The following is a 17,570-nucleotide window of genomic DNA, read 5'->3' on the forward strand; positions in this document are numbered from 1 at the left end:
ATTAAAAAATAAAGATGTGGGAAAAGAAAATACAAGTAAAATACAAATAAAATTTTTGGCTGAGTACGGTGGCTCATGCCCCTAATCCCCACAGTTTGGGAGGCCAAGGCGGGCAGATCACTTGAGTCCAGGAGTTTGAGACCAGCCTGGCCAACACAATGAAACTCCATCTCTACCAAAAAACACAAAAAATAGCCTGGCGTGGTGGTGCATGCCTGTAATCCCAGCTACTCGGGAGGCTGAGGCACGAGAATTGCTTAAGCCCAAGAGGCAGAGGTTGCAGTGAGTCAAGATTGTGCCATTGCACTGCAACCTGGGTGACAGAGGAAGACCCTGTCTCAAAAATAAAATAAAATAAAATTTTTAGTATGAAAATGTAAATGCTCTATTTTGTTTGTATGTATTATACAAAGCTCTACTTAAATTATGTACATGTAGTTTAAAACCTTACAAGAGCACTTATTTTCAGAAAAGAAATTGTAGGCAACTTTCGTAAGATGACCTTGTATAAGAATCATCAGACCAGAACATGTGACCTGGTTACTCTAAGAGGAAATACAAGCAAGGAGTAACATATTTCTTTTTGTAGTCATTTAAAAAAAATCAGCTAAGAAAGAAAACATTAGAAACCACTGTAAAACGTACTAAAGAAATGACTTAAACTGGTCAAAACAATATTGTAAAAGACACTTAAGCTAATGACTGCCATCTAGTGAGACAGTCATGTAATTATAGGACTTGACTCCGAAACCCATGTTCCTGTTTCATTATTTTCTGAACGATTTCAGTCACTAGTTTTATTAGGGCTTAGGGAAATACATGCAAGGCATGCTTATCAAATTTGTGGCTTAAATGAATGGAGACAACAGCTATTGCCCTAAAGATAGAATAAGAACCTACACCTTTAGACACAGAAATTTAACAAGTTGAAGTTATTAGGAGATAACTAGCCACAATTCCATTCCTGAAAACAAAGCAAAAGAACACAGAAAGAAATCCACACCAGTACAGAGATGGAGAGACAAAGTTCAAAGGCAATGAGTAGGAAAAAGAGTTGTTGGCAATACCTGTACGAAGTAACAATGTAATGTGGAAACCAAATCCACACAAACAGACACATCTTCAGTGGAAAATTGTAAGAAAAAAATATGCTATGTTTAAAAATTGTAAGAACTGGGCTGGGCGTGGTGGCTCACGCCTGTAGTCCCAGCACTTTGGGAGGCCGTGGCGGGCAGATCACGACGTCAGGAGATCGAGACCATCCTGGCTAACACGGTGAAACCCTGTCCCTACTAAAAATACAAAAAATATTAGCCAGGCATGGTAGCGGGCACCTGTAGTTCCAGCTACTTGGGAGGCTGAGGCAGGAGAATGGCGTAAACCTGGGAGGCGGAGCTTGCAGTGAGCCGAGATTGAGTCACTGCACTCCAGCCTGAGTGACAGAGTGAGACTGTCTCCAACAAACAAACAACAAAAAAACTGTAAGAACTGACAGCCTAAAGAGAATACACATGGAAAACAGCTTTGACTCTCTGAAGGGCTGTCACAAAGAAGTGCAGTAGATAATTTTGTGTAGCTACAGAAGACAGAAACAATGGAAGGGGGTGATTAAGGAGACGTATTTGCATTTGGTGTCTAGAGGAACTTCACAGTGGAGCTGAGACAGAATGAGCTGCTTAGGCATCCCTAGAGTTATGCAGCAGAGGCTGAAAGATTACTAGGTAGTTGTAAAAACTTTCCAATATTGGATAAATGATTGAATTAGATTTAAGGGTCAGCAAACTACAGCCTGTAGCCCAAATCTGATCTGCTGCTTATTTGTGTAAATAAAGGATGTATTTTATCTATGTTTACTTTCATGCTACAACAGAGAGTTGAGCAGCTGCCACAGAGACTGACAGGCTTTAAAGCTGAAAATATTTACTGTATGGTCCTACAGAAAAAGTTCTCCAACACCTGAATTACATAAGTAAGAAGATTTCCTCTAATTTCTCTATGCATGTCAACTTCAGAATGTAATGTAATGAGAGCAATGACTGGCTGTTTATAAGCTTTGTCAGAACCATGGTATTTTTCACTGGGTGGATCCAAAAACTATGAATCTTGTAACTTTAACCACCTATCATTTATTTGCCTCCTTTCCACCTCCTCCAAAGAGTATTATATGATGCATATTAATAAAACTTACTAAATTTAATTCAAATTAATTCAATTGAGTTGGGACATTTTTAAATTAGGGATACTTTAAGGTGCTATAAAACCAAGGCTATGAATTAATAGCTTAATGATAATCACATGCTTTAATTCTTTAAAACTTAACGTTTCTAGTAACAATGTAGTAAATGGGATTATAAGGAAAAACATGGCATCAGAACTCCTTTTCTTTTCAGACTAGTATAAAGGAACTAGATTTATAAGAATAAAGTTCAAATTTTTTTTCTGTTTTATTGTTTGGTTCACTCCCTAACATCAGCAAAATCATTTAAATTCTTTGTCCTACTGCTGAACGATAAAATCAGATGCTAAAAATCTGATGCCCTATGCTCTCCCTCCCACTCATGGCTTCCTCTAGAAAGATAATGAAAGGGAAATATTTATCAAGTTTCTCTTGGGGTCGTCTGGGGAGAAGAAGGAAATCACACCAAGTAACTTTATGAATTAGATTTTCCTTTTAGCCTATCATAATTTACTAAGATGTGGGACATGAAATACTTTTTTAGTAAGAGTGAACTACAACATATCCAATAATAAATTCACATCACGTTATAAGCCAGAGAACTTTCTGTGATGATGGAAGCGCTATACAAGCTGGGCATGGTGGCTTACTTCTATAGTCCCAGCTACTCAGGAAGCTGAGGTAGGAGGATGGAGTTTGAGTCCAGCATGGGCAACGCAGTAAGACCTTATCTCCTTTAAGAAAAAAAAAAAAAAGGTAGCTTCTAGCCACAAGTAATTTAAATGTGGCCAATGAAACTGAGGAACTAGATTTTCATTTAATTTAAATTTAAATAGCCACATGCGGCTAGTGCTACTCTTCTGAACAGCAATGGTATGAATATCTTTACAGCTAATTCTCTTAAGAAATTTTAAGAGTTCATTCACTTAGAATCTTAAACAAAAAACACCTAAAAAAAACAAAAAACAGCTAGAAATACGAGGGATGGGAATGGATGATGGTGGGGGAGATATGTAATACTTCACAAAGTGTGGAATTAAATAAATATTTCTAGAAAGATATGCAGTGAGTTTTTCTGTAATTATTATTAAATATTTTTGGGGGCACTTGTATGTTTACTTTTTTGTGGTGTTTGGTTTGGTTTTGCTATACTAAATAGGATCTTAATAAATATGTAATAATATTCAATTCTAAACTAGGTCTATTTCATTCATAGACAGTTTTACATATTCATCTTATTTTGGTCTCAATTTGTTTTCTTAGTTCTGTAATTTTTATTTTTATTTTTATTTATTTATTTATTTATTTTGAGACAGGATCTTGCTTTGTTACCGAGGCTGGAGTACAGTGGGGCAATCACAGCTCACTATTACCTCAAACTGCTGGGCTCAAATGATCCTCCTGCCTCAGCCTCCTGAGTAGCTGGGACTACAGGCATGCACCACCATACCCTGTTAATTTTTCTCTTATTTTTATAGAGATGGGGTCTCGTTATGTTGCCCAGGCTGGGCTCAAACTCCTGGCCTCAAGCGACCTTCCTGCCCTGGCCTCCCAAAGTGCTGGAATTACAGGCATGTAAACTTGGGCTGTAATTTTTCTTTTAATACCATTTTGTTGTTTTGTCATCTTACCTTTGAAGACCTGTGTTGCTAAATTCTTATTTTCATTGTTTTATTTCTTTAGCCAAAATACTTGCATGTAACTTTGTCCTTTTCCTTGGATTACACTGTCTTAATCTTTTGTATGCAACTTTAATTTTTTGTGTAATTACATGTTGGTGTGATTGCCATTTCTTTCATTTTGTCATGATTAACATGGGCAACTCTCCTACCGTAAATGAACATTCTCCTTGATATACTTTTACCTCTTCCCCCTCTAAACTAGAATTTCAAGGCCTGAGTATTATATCTGGACTTGAGGGTAGGTGGTGGGAAGGCAAGGAGGAGGGACCTTCCCCTGGGGCTCTATGTGGCTTTGTTGGGTTACTTGGGTTCCCTGGTCTTGTGAGATTTTGTCACGTGTCTTGCACAAGCTACACTCCATCCAGGAAAGGATCTAGTCACATGGATCTGTGTCCCCAACTTAGCTTACAGTCCTGAAAAACAGCAGACCTCAGCAAGTTTTCTTGCGTCTGCTGAAATTCTGACATATTGTGTGATGGTAGGTATATTGTTTGATGTTGTCCAAGGGTGCTTTTTCATTCTCTTATTCATTTTTTCCAGATTGGGAAGTATTTGGCAAACGCTCAGGATTTGATAAATTCATCTTATTTCTCTAAATGGCTTTTAAAAGGTAGAAATGGCACCAGGATTTTATTTCTTTCCTCAACCTCCACTTTTTGAAGTTATGGCATGAAGTTTCAAATAATCCTTTCTGAGTGATTATTGCTTGTGATTTTGTTTGTTTCATCAAAAACTGGATTCTGTGATCCAGCTTCATTTCACATCTTTACCTGGAACTCAGGCTATACTTTTAAATAAAAGCCTTAATTGAATATGCACAATAAATATTAAAACTTGGGTAGAAGCAATCAGAAACCAAGAGAGAGAAATGGCCACAATATTAAATAAGTAATCGTCAAGTGAATCTCATAAAATCAGACAACATTTGTAACAAAAATGGTAAGTTCCTCTATGGGGTTGTACCATTTGTGTAAGGATTTCATACCAAAAACACTCAGTTTTTAAACTGATAGGTAAATTCTCCTTTTACTTTAGCTCCCCTGCATTCTTGACTGAATGTTATTTAAACTACATTCTTATACTCACAGGCCAAGGCTGTAGGTCATTTAGTCCCTTTTCTAATTTCTCAACATCTGGAAACTTTGTGGCTCCATCAGCATCTGCCATAAGGATCTTTTCTCCTCGAGAACTGAATATACCCTGTATTTTAAAATTTCAAGTGAAAGAAAGTTGGTTAAAATGAAGGTTAAATTCAATGACATTTCAGTCTGTTCTACTTAAAATACCTAAGAGTGAAAGATAAGGTATGAGATGGCGGAAGGAGGCCAGAGTTCACTGAAAACAAATTACCTGTATATTAAGATCTTCTCAAATGTTCCTATTGCCTATCTTCATTATTTTAAAAACTTTGTGAAGTCATACTACAAATATCTTGGAAAATACCAAGATAATAAAATAGGTTTGGACAAATTAGAGATATTCTGCATCACTAAGAATAAAAAGGGACAGTACCTATCATACATATTATATGTTTATCGTGTCATGATGCTTAAAATGAATTAGGGGCTACTTAGAACCACATATAAAGAACATGTTTATAGACAGATTAAATATTCTAATATAGATATGCTATGAAATGTATCATAGGAATACAGGTCTTTAGTATCCTTTATTATGGGATCTAAAGTTTACTAAATTAATTAAGTAAAAAAATAGAGTGTCAATAAAATTTAAGAATTATGCATAAATCCAAATGTTATTTTATGCCATTTGCGGTATTTGAAACAGCAAAATTATGCCATTCAATTCTGATTTGGCTGGTCTTTTGTGCAAATTATGGCTCCATGAGTGCATATTTCATACAGAAATAAACTGCACATCAACTTTTAATTTCTCTGGTGTATTTGAGTGAATTCCTTATGTCTTAAGTGCAAATATATTTACAGTTTGATATAGTAAAATTGCTTTGGTAACACAACATAGTGTGACTATAGATAAGACATATATAAATGTAGAGAGAAACCAGATCATTTATTCTATGGTACAATAAGCTCACTAACTAGTATCTGTGATGTCATTTTAATCACACCCGTTAGAACAAATGCAAAAGGCTAGGTGAGATGGCTCACCCCTATAATCCTAGCACTTTGGGAAGCTGAGGTGGAAGGATTGCTTGAGCTCAGGAGTTTGAGACTAGTCTGGGCAATACAGTGAGACTCCATCTCTACAAAAAAGTTTTAAAAATTAGCCTCATATGGTGGCACATGCCTGTAGTCCCAGCTACTTGGGAGGCTGAGGTGGTAAAAAAAAACCTGGAGCTATTAGTTTGAAATGGGGCAAAAAACCAGTAAGTGACTAATTTCAATGATACATGATCAAACTTGTTTAAGCTTACTTTCCTGTTCTACCGTCTATGGCCTTCACTTCGCTGCAGCTCCTTGAAAAGGCAGTCTACCACAGCAACTCCCATTTGTGTTTCCTCAGTCATATGTGATGCCCATTATTTCTCATGTGTCTCACTGCCTTAAGATTTCCTGGTTCTCCTTTTCTCTGTAACCTCCTCTTTGACAGTTTAATGGCTTCAGGTTCAACTATCATCTGACATATGCGGATGACTCACTCACACCCTCTCTCCTAGGCTGTTCTGGATACCACTGCATGTTGCCTCAAACTTAACATGGCTCAAACTCAACAAACTGCCTCTTATACCAGCTCCTCCTCCAGTGTTTCATTCCTTCTATTAATGGCATCATCATCCTCCCTGTTACCCAAGGCCACTGGCACTTATTTGACATAGTTTGGATCTGTGTCCCTTCCAAATTTCATATTGAAATGTGATCCCCAATGTTGGAGGCTGGGCCCAGTGGGAGGTGTTAGGGTCATGGGGGTGGATCCCTCATGAATAGCTTGGTGCTGTCCTCGCAACAGTGAGCAAGTTCTCATGAGATCTGGTTGTCTAAAAGTGTGCAGCACCACCCTGCCCGCTAACTTGCTCCTGTTCTCGCCATATAATGCACCTGCTCCCCCTTCGCCTTCTATCATGAGTGGAAGCTTCCTGAGGCCCTCACTAGAGGCAAATGCTGGCACCACACTTCGTGTACAGCATGCAGAACCATGAGTCAATCACATCTCTTTTCTTTATACGTTATGCAGTCTCAGGTATTTCTTTATAGCAAAGTAAGAATGGCTTAATACGTCATTCTTCTCTCTGACCCCAGACTCAATTCTATGTCCTTTTAATAGCTCTCACATTTATCCCCTCATTTTCTTCTCTTCTGTCACTATCATAATCCAAATAAATATTAATCATACCTTGCCTAATATTGCTACACTTGCTGCTGGCTGATTAAAGTGTGACTCTGTCAATGGTAAAAAAGGTAAAAGCCCGTTGCCTACAGTTTGTGACCTGAACCCACCCACCCCTGCAGCCTTACCTCCACAGTCAAGACATGGGTACCATGAGTGGGTCCTTTATTGTGGCATGTTCTTTCACACTGCCGTGCCTTTGTTCATGTTCCCTGTCTAGGCTCCCTGCCCTCCCAACTTGTATGTGGTTAAGTCCTAATCCTCCTTGAAGATCCTGCTCGGAATCTGCCTCCTCAGGGACATCTGTGCTGCTCCCCCCGACAGATGGTGGCGCCAACATTTTGCATATACTTCTATTATAGCATTTACCACACTGTATGGCAATGGTCTGTCTCCCTACTAAACTGTGATATCTTTAAGGACAGAATAGGTGTCTTTCATCTCTGTGTCTCTAATGAAAGTACAACGTTGGCTGAATAAAGAAACAAATGAATAGATTTAAAGCCCACCACGACATTGCATCAATCCTACTTTCTTTCTGTTTCATATATCCTATGACCCAACCAAAGTGAATCAGTTTCTAGTACATATCCAAAGAGTTCCTACTTCTGTCTTTTCTGGCTTTGCTACATGGTGTGCTGTTTTCTCAAGTCTTTTCTCTATAATTATCAGAGAGGTTAAAAGCATGGGTTTCAGAGTGAAACTAACCGCATCCAAATCTCGACTCTACCTCTTATCATCTGAAAACATTGGGTAATTTACTTTACCTTCTTTCCTCACTTTCCTCATCCATATAATCATCAAACTAATAGACCCTAACTCATAAGACACTGTGAGGAGGGCAACATGTGATGATTTGTATCCTGACCATTTCCCTTCTCCTTCCTGTTTGAATGTGGACACAATGGCTTGTGCTCCAGGCGTCACCCTGTGTGCATGAGGAAGGAGTGAAACGGCAGAAGCCTGGACTTCTGATGACTGTGGAGTTGAACAAGCCCTGGACTGCCCACTTCTAGACTTCTTTTTATGAGGGAAAAATAAATAAATGAACCTCAATGTCAATTATTTAGGTTTTCTTTCACATATCTTGATTTTTAAACTTTCAGCTGGATTCGTACCTGATATGCCTCAGCTGACAGTAACCTCTTTTTTGAAATTTCTTAGCATTTTATTTGCATGTCTCTCATAATTGTAATCTTCTTTTTTACTTATGCAAATGCTTACTTTTTCTATTAGACTGCACATTTCATCAGGATAGACCCAAGTCAAATTCATCTTAGTTTATGCTACCATGCATAACAGCATACCTTCGTAAAGGTAAAACTTAATACAAAAAAGCATTTTTAAACAGCAAGAAACCACATAAGCTTACTATCTGGTAACTCTATCAAAGATACAGCAGTAGATGGTAACATTTTAAACTTTAAGATAAACAGAAATATATTTTTAAATCACCCAGTATATTATAGATATGACATAATATAAAATTTGACTAAAAACATGAAGTTATTATTAAAAATATGTTATCACTAACTTGAAATGCCGGTATTCAAGCAGCGAGCAAACATACAAGTCTGCAAAAGACATTATTCAAGATACCATTATATTTTAGATAAAAAAGTTGAAAATATGTATTACCATTCTAATCGCTCCACCTTTCCCACGATTCTTCACCAGAGTTATCACACGTACTTTGTCACTTCCATATTTCTGGCAATATTTAAAAGCTACCTGTGAAATTACATAAAAGTCAGAATAAAATTAATTTGGATTCTAAGAGAATTATATAAGCCAAGTTTCTTGCTTTGGCTCAAACACTGCTATTGGAGTTTACCCCTTCTTGTGACTAGATTATATCCACTCTACATTTTGATGACCTGGAGAAGCTGTAGAATTCTTGGTGGCATTGACTTACTAGGTTGAAATCATAGTTCAATTTCCTGCAGAGGAACTGCCAGAGTGGACAATGACCTTCTTTTCTTGACCCCTCTACCTAAGCTACTGAGCTGCTAAAAAAAAAACAAAAAAAAACCCAAAAAAAACCCAAAAAAACCCCCCACAAAAGCCATGTGCTATCTGACTAGTACAAACCTGTGATTGGGCCCTCAACACTGGTTAATGACTTTTGTATTTGTTCTGGTCTGCAATCGATCTTACTCCCCAGAGAGGCTGTTTATATCCTGACCATTTCCCCAGAATCTTTTCACTCAAATTCCTCTCTCTCAGCAGATATCCATGCTGTAACTTCTCTTCTAAATCTTCAATCCCTTGCTCTCTGCTGGCTCCACAGCCTCAGAGTTGCTCAAGCTGCCAGCATCCTAAAAATTTTCCTTTGACTTCACTATTTTCTCAAACTACTGCCATTATTCTGCTTTACAATCAAAGTCATGAGATAGTGATCTATATTTGCCACCTGCATTTCATCACCCATTTATTTTTCAGTCCACTGTAGTATGGCTCATGCCCTTTGCTCTTCCACATCCCCTTTCCTTGTAACCTTAGTCCATCAGGTACCCTGTCGTTTGACAACCAACTCTATGGGCAGCTGTAAAGTTGCTCTCATCCGGCCTTTGCCCTCCTCTAACTGTTCCTAAGTTTTCACCACTAACTCCTTTTGCTTGGCTTGCTCCTTAAACGCTGATAATGCTCACAAGGACCGACTCTACGTTGTACACATAGCTAATGGGAAACCCCTGGCCATCTTCTCTTGTCAACATAAAAGCTCACTGGGAGTCACTGCATGGGCTTAATTACACCTTATATTTATGAATCTCGCATGTCTGTTTAGAGCCCAGACTCTCTGTCCTGCATCACGTAGTTATATACTGAATAAATAAAAACTCCAGAATTTCATTCATCTCCTTCTCCCACTCCTGCTCAGTCTATATTCCTTGCTGCAGCAAATGGCATCACCACCTACTAAGTTGCTCAAATTGAAAGCCTGAAAATCATCTTTCATTTCTATCACGCATCACAATTCACTGGCTACTGTAACTCACCGACTGATTTGTAAAATGCCTCTCAAATTCATGCCATCCTCACATCTTCCTGACCTAGTTCAGGGCCTTATCCCCGAAAGTCTCCACATCTCTAGCCTGACTCTCTAATTCATTCCTAAAGTTATATGAGGAGCATTTTAATATGGAAATCGGTTCACATAAGCCCTGTTCAAACACCCTCAAGGATGACCCACGGCTTCTAAGCATCACATATGAGTTCCTTATCATAGCATAGGAGATCCTTTGTGATTCAGCCCTCACCTTTTTAGCCAGCTTCTGAGGCCGCCCCATTAGTACCATGTACATTAGCAGTATTTGAGATTTCCAGACCATACCACGGTCTTACACTTGTATGCCTTTTCTCAGAACACTGTCTTCCAGCTTCCTCACCTGTCAGGCCAGCTTAAGACTCAGTCAAACACCATTTCTCTTTTCTAGCCTCCATGCCCACCCTCACCTTCCCCCAGAAAAAAGAAAAGTATAATTCTAACAGCAATACGTACTACTAAAGCATTTTCTCATTCAACTATTACTTTACTCATCACATAATGCAACTGTAAATGTCGGCTACTTAAAAGCAGAGATTTTTATTTCTGGTATCTGACATATAGCTGAAATCTATCAGTCTCAATGAGCAAATGCAGCCATGGTCCAGTGTACACAGTCCTGTTGTACCACTGTTAACTAACTGCCAGTCCAGCAAACAGTGCCTCCTTCTTTGCTGTTATGGCCCCAATAATGCATAGTGACAACTGTGAAGCCCTAGGGGATGAACCATGACTGGTCTAACTCCTCTTTGCTGAGTACTTCTGCAGCCTCCCTGCAGGCTTGGGTGGTCATGTCACTAAGTTCTAGCTTGTGAACTTTTGGTGTGGGCTTTACTAAATGGGGGGTGAGGACTTCTGGTAAAGATTGTCATTCCTAGTTCAAAAGGAGAGATGCACGCAGAGATGATTCTTTTTGTTGACACAGGGTCTCGCTCCGTTACCCAGGCTGGAGTGCGGTAGCACGATCATAGCTCACTGCAGCCTTAAACTCTTGGGCTCAAGCAATCCTCCCACCCTCCCACCTTGGCCTCCCAAAGTGTTGGGATTATAGGCATGAGCCACCGTGCCCAGCCCAGAGATGATTCTTAAAGTCCTGGCTGTCCCTTACTACTCCACGACATGTAATATTTGTAGCTGTGGCCATTTTGTGATGAAGGAATGCGTGAGACTGAAAATGATCGGGATCCAGCAACCTGATCCTGTTAAAATGCTAAGCCAACTCCGGAATCAACTATTTCCAGACTTCCTGGCAGATGAGATAATTAAACGTCTTTATTATCTAAGCCACTCTATGATACAGTTCCTAATTGATAAAAATGTCTAACACATAGTGCTCTAATTATTTACTGCATATTTCCAGTATTATTAATAGATGTGAATTCCTTCAAGGCAGAAAATGGTCTTTATATCTTTGTATTTTAGTACCAGTCAGAACTCTTGACTCCTGCTTAACAGCTGAAGAAACATCTGTTCAAAGAACGGTTATTTGTGCTGTAGATGTTTACTCTGGAATGGCACAATACTTGATATTCATCATAAGACTCCAAAACCAAGAAGATAAAGTCATTGTGTGAGTAGCTAAGTGAACTAATAAGACTTTACTATGTTAGGATGAAAAGCTCCCTCTAGAGTCTGTATGGAGCTTCAAGGAATATAACATTGTTGAAGCCACACCTATTTGGAATGGATGCACACTGAAGTTTTATAGCACGGTGTTTTACAGGGCAGCAGCTGTCACTCGGCCACCATTTGTGAACTGAGTTCCTACTGAGTGCCTACTCGCCTTTTTGCTATGTTGTTTGAGGATATAATAAACATCACTGTACAACTGCAGTATTCTCTTGTACTATAATTTGTGCCCCCTTAGTCTGAAACATCTCAAGAACAAGAGCCACACCTAAAATTTTCCTCACACCTCTGACTGTAAGACATTAACAGGGAATCCGTAAATATTTAGCTTAGCGAAAACTGGTGTCTTTGTTTTAAATAAAAACTTCTACTAAATATAATTTCAACTTTCTACTTCCTCCCAACCTTGGGAGCAGTGGGGCCAATTGCTAACCCCTCCCTTGCTTGTCCTCCCTGGGAGGGCATCTCTGATCCTTCCAGCAGAGCAGCTGGCCACTCACAGGTCAAGGGCCACCAAAAAAGTGCTCCTCAGGAGAAGATGCACAGCCTCAGCTGGGTCTAGGCTACCTCTCTAATCTCAGCAGCAAGTGTCCGAAGTTTGCTTTCCATGCCATTCCCTGCATGTATCACTAAACTGCTGAGATGGCTTGTGTTCATAACTTTCACAGCATACTACTCAAAGTGCAGCACTTACCCTTCCTGGGCCAGATCCTGCCAGTGCTCTCTGTGCATGTGAGAGGACACACCTGATTCCCAGCGGCTGGTATGAAGGCAGGTTTCTATTGGCGTGACTGCTTTAGAAATTATAAGGCAAGATGGAGCATAAAGAAACTGCGCTTAGGGAAAAAGGAAGCACAAACTGGTAGGCAAGGAAGGTTCCTACCCTAAAGGCCAGGAGGAACTGTGTGTGGGTATGTTTCTTCCCTATCTGGCAATCTTCAAAGCTTCCCTGGTCTTATGGAGAAGTTCCATAAACGAAATCTGTTTTTTCTGCTATCTACACTGTAACAGTGGAGAGTGTCAGGCACAGTTTTAGGGTCGCCTGGTGAATGAAAGTGAGATTTCACATGTGTAAAATTGTTCTCTATTTTCTATCTATTGTCAGTTCTAAAAGCAAATGTATTTACCTTTGAGGTCTTATCTTTACTGCCGTCATCAACTACTATCACTTCATAAGTGAACGCAGGATCTCGTTTCTGCAAGAAACAAAAATAAAATAACACAATTTGGCATAATTGCCATAAAGTATTCTAATAAAATTATCAATAATTTAAAAAACTGCTTCAGTGTTGATACATATAAATTTGAATATAAATATTAGTGCACAAACCGCATAAAATAAAAAGGCTAAGTAAAAAAAAAAAAGAGAGAGATCCTGGGTAGAGGTGGAGAGTGAATATTGACTCAATCTCTACATGTCACCTTGCCATTCCCTGGTCTGCCCTGTACCTTGGTGCTGGAAGAAGCCAGGTACTTGTGGTGCTATAGCACATCTGAGAGGGTACCGGTGTGCAAGAAAAAAGCTCTTGAGGTTTGAAGTCAGAGAGGGCAGATTCCAGGTTGGCCGCAGCATTTCTTAGCCTAATGATCTTGGGCAACATAACATTTTGGGCCTATTTTCGGATTAAAAAAAGAGAACAGAAAAACCTACTCTATGTGGCTGGTGTAAAGATTACATGTAATTGAAGAGGTAGAAGCCTCATACATATTAAGGGCTCAATTCCTTTCTTCTTTTCTCTAAATTGAATTTTTGGAGTTGGTAATAAGGTAATACGGCCCTTTCTTTTTCAGTGAATCTTCTATTTCCCCTCTATACAAAAAATCTAAAAGCAAAGTAAATCAAAACAATTTTTTTTAAAAAAAGAACTCACTTGATTCTTAATCCCTCCAAGGAGATTCCAATGGCAGCTAATGTTACAAAAGAAGATTGTGTATTATTTCTCTTCTCCTTATGTAGGGAAAAGAGGAAGAAAATGTGAGGGGAGACTCTCGAGAATACTGAAGAAATGCAAAATAATTTCAATGTAAGTGTAAGTCTTTTAAAAATATCTTTTTTTCTGTTCATTCAGACTTAGTTTTTCTGTTTATTCAAACTCAGTTAACCAAAAAATAAAAAAAGAGAGAAGAGAATAAAAGTTAACAGCAAAAACAACAACAATATACCTTTTCTTATAAGTCACAAAAGTAGAAACAGCATTGTGGCATCATACGAAGTCTGCAGACATACACTGTCACTCAATTTTAAATATATCATCAGGCAAGACAGGATAAAAATGGGTAGGAGGGCACAGAAACAGAAATTGCCACTTCCTGGTTTGTCCTGGGTCACCCACCTGCCTCTGGAGGTAGCATGCTACGTGCCGGGCTTTTGGATAGCAACAAGCCGAGCAGCAGGTGGCCCAGCAATTGGAGTGCTGCCAGGACTGCCTCTCACAGTGCATCTAGCTTGGGGTCCACAAGTTGGTGACCTGGTCTAGTTTTAATTGGAGATATCATATTAAAAGAGAAAACATGATACCTGTCTCTTCTCTAGATAGCTCAGAGCTTCATCCATCATCACAGGCACTTAAAGAAAAAAATATATTAAAAATCGCTTTTGAAAATGATTTTCCAAGCCCGGCACATTCAGCTTACATACAGAAAAAAGTCCCAATAATCTAACAAGCCCCTCTGGTACTCTCCCAACGGTCATTCCCATCTGGAATCCTGCCTTCCGTCCACAACTTGCTTATTACCTCTCTAGAACATTCCAGCCCCACTGCCTCATGATGCTGCTCCTATTCGTGAGAGCAAATATTCACTTCCCTCTCTGCCGAACTACAACAATTACCAACTGTGCACGTGACACAGCCCACATCTATTAATGTTTTGGCAAAGACGGTGAAGTCAAATACTTTAAATTTCCTTTTCTTTCCAAACTACCCTTTACCAAAAAAATCAAAACTGGGCTTACACCGTTTTTCTTCATTGTATGAAGGCACAACGACAGAAAGTTGTTTGGTAGGTAAGTCCCATATGCTGGGTAAAGTTTCTTTCTGGCCTTTGGCATTTAAGAAGAACTTCTCTTCTTCATGTCGATGGAGTGCTGGCATTTTTGTAGCAGTTATAAATGCAACGACGGAAATCTAAAAGCAGACATACATGTCTTTTACAAAAAAGAAATTATGTTTTGCTGATTTTTCTGTATTTATGTTAGAATACATCATCTACTTTTCTTTTAGTTGAATATTCACTCTCAGGCTTCAGTTCATTAACAATGGTCTAGAGGTGACTCCAAAATTAGACAATAGTGAGTCCACTAACTAGTCCCCTACTTAGGAATGAATTACTGTCCTTTTTTCCATCAGTAAGGTGCTGATGCCTTGGGAGGCTCTGTCTCGTCCCAGTCATCATTCCCTAGGCTTCCATCATCCCAGCTACAAGAGAGATCTGTCACTACAGGAAGACCAGTCTACTCTTAGGTGCCCTAAACCTCTGATCCTTAGCGTGTCTACATGCATAGACACACACACACACACACACACACACACACACACACACACACACAGAGTAAGGTCCTTCTCTACCTGGAATCTGTATGTGACAGGACAAGTCCATTTTGCAGTTAGAACATGCGGGGTGAGGGCAGACTTCCCATCGAGGACCAGACAGACCCAAGATATAAAAGGAAGATTCCCCAGAGTACCAAGTAGGGACAACAATGTTTAAGAATATGTTTTTGATACTTAACTCGAATTTGAATTCAGAATACAGCATTTACTGAAGTATCTAACTTACAGGCTCCCTTCCATAGGCACTTGGGAGCTAAGCTTTGGAAATAACCTTTTTTTTTTTTTTTTTACATTGTTTCTATTGGTACACTTTCTGCTTTCAAAACAAATAAATTTTTGGAATGCTACTCATTTGTAATTTAATGACCAATTTGAAGACGCTATCAAAGATTACAAGGGCTATGCTGAAAGGACAAATTAGTCAACCTGAAGGGGCTCTGAGTGGCCTATGATGCAAGAATCTGATCATCCTCCCACCTCCCCCCTGCCAAAAAAAATTATTGCAATGGATCAAACCATGAAAATACTGTAAATCATAAATTCACAATGATACTAAAAACAAAAACTGGATAAGATGCAGGAACCATCTCATTATTTCAAAAATTTGCCTTTTATTTTGCGTTTTATATGTATGAAAAATATTTCAGGGTAAATGAATAGCTGAGGATGAGATTTCTTTCATTACAAAACTCTAGGTAATAAATGAAGGATACAATCAGACTATTTCACTTTGCAACCCACAATGAAATAAAGCATTTAGGTAATGATCCTCAATGACTACTAAAACCTTCAGGCTGATGACAAACTTTATAAACTGGTGGGTCTGGCTGGCAACACTTGAAACCACACATCCATCTTAACACCAGAGGCAACTGGCCATTACATGACTCCTAATGAGACACAAGAGAAAGGAAGAAGCATCATTCACAATTTTTTCTTGATTAAACAACACATCAAGTATGTATCTGATCAGGTCTCTCGATCCTAACTACCAGTTTATAGAAAATCTGAGATAGAAGATATTAAAAGGCATTAAGGGGAAGCAATCAAAGAAATCCAAATTGTGAGAAGTTCTACGGGACAAATGATCATATTAAAGACAAGGAAAAAGGCCAGGCATGGTGGCTCACGTCTGTAATCCCAGAAGTTTGGGAGGCCGAGGAGGGCGGATCACCTGAGGTCAGGAGTTCGAGACCAGCCTGGCCAACATGGCAAAACTCCGTCTCTACTAAAAGTATAAAAATTAGACAGGAGTGGTGTGGCAGGCGCCTGTAATCCCAGCTACTCAGGAGGCAGAGGCAGAATTGCTTGAGGGCGGAGGTTGCAGTGAGCCAAAATCACACCACTGCACTCCAGCCTGGGCGACAAGAGCCAGACTCTGTCTCAAAAACAAAAACAAAAACAAAACCAAACAAAAAGGAAAAGAAAAAAAGGAGGAGGAGAAACTTTTAGCCGATTAAGACACTGAATATGTCAACGGAGTACAAGGTGTGACACTTGTTTGGATCCTGATTGGAACAAACAGACACATATATGAGACAAGTGAGGGCAAGTGAACTGAGGGGGCATTTGAAATCACAGAATAAACATAAATCTGTGACCACTTTATTGTGGTATTTTAAAAAGAGGGACCTTATCTGTTAGAAATAAATGCTAAGGATTTAAAGATAAAATATCTTCGAATTTTGTTTTAAAATAATTCAGAAAGGAGGTGAGACTGTGAGAAAATAAGAATGGAGAGTGGATACATATGAAGAAAAGATGAAGCTGTGAAAAATTATTTTTTAAATTATTTCTTGCTCTGGCATTTAAAAAAACCTGTTTCACTAGTTGTGTAACATTTGAGTACACCAGCTCATTTCTCCAACTTGTTTCCTCACCAGTAAAATGATAATGATAACAGGCCGGGCGCGGTGGCTCAAGCCTGTAATCCCAGCACTTTGGGAGGCCGAGACGGGCGGATCACGAGGTCAGGAGATGGAGACCATCCTGGCTAACACGGTGAAACCCCGTCTCTACTAAAAAATACAAAAAACTAGCCGGGCGAGGTGGCAGGCGCCTGTAGTCCCAGCTACTGGGGAGGCTGAGGCAGGAGAATGGCGTGAACCCGGGAGGCGGAGCTTGCAGTGAGCTGAGATCTGGCCACTGCACTCCAGCCTGGGCGACAGAGCCACACTCTG

General features: G+C 39.3%; 1 protein-coding gene across 3 annotated transcripts in view; it reads right to left on the reverse strand.

Annotated features, from left to right (window-relative positions):
• ALG5 (ALG5 dolichyl-phosphate beta-glucosyltransferase) overlaps nucleotides 1-17,570 on the reverse strand; it is a 50,874-nt gene that overhangs the window by 31,921 nt on the left and 1,383 nt on the right. Inside the window, 5 exon segments of one of the 3 annotated variants that reach the window (NM_001257868.1) lie at nucleotides 4,945-5,058; nucleotides 8,803-8,895; nucleotides 12,967-13,035; nucleotides 14,358-14,404; nucleotides 14,793-14,964. In NM_001257868.1, the coding sequence (NP_001244797.1) occupies nucleotides 4,945-5,058; nucleotides 8,803-8,895; nucleotides 12,967-13,035; nucleotides 14,358-14,404; nucleotides 14,793-14,964 (495 nt within the window). 3 annotated transcript variants of the gene reach the window in all.

Source organism: Macaca mulatta, chromosome 17 (assembly GCF_049350105.2).
Source record: "Macaca mulatta isolate MMU2019108-1 chromosome 17, T2T-MMU8v2.0, whole genome shotgun sequence".
In the NCBI taxonomy this organism is placed as follows: domain Eukaryota; kingdom Metazoa; phylum Chordata; class Mammalia; order Primates; family Cercopithecidae; genus Macaca; species Macaca mulatta.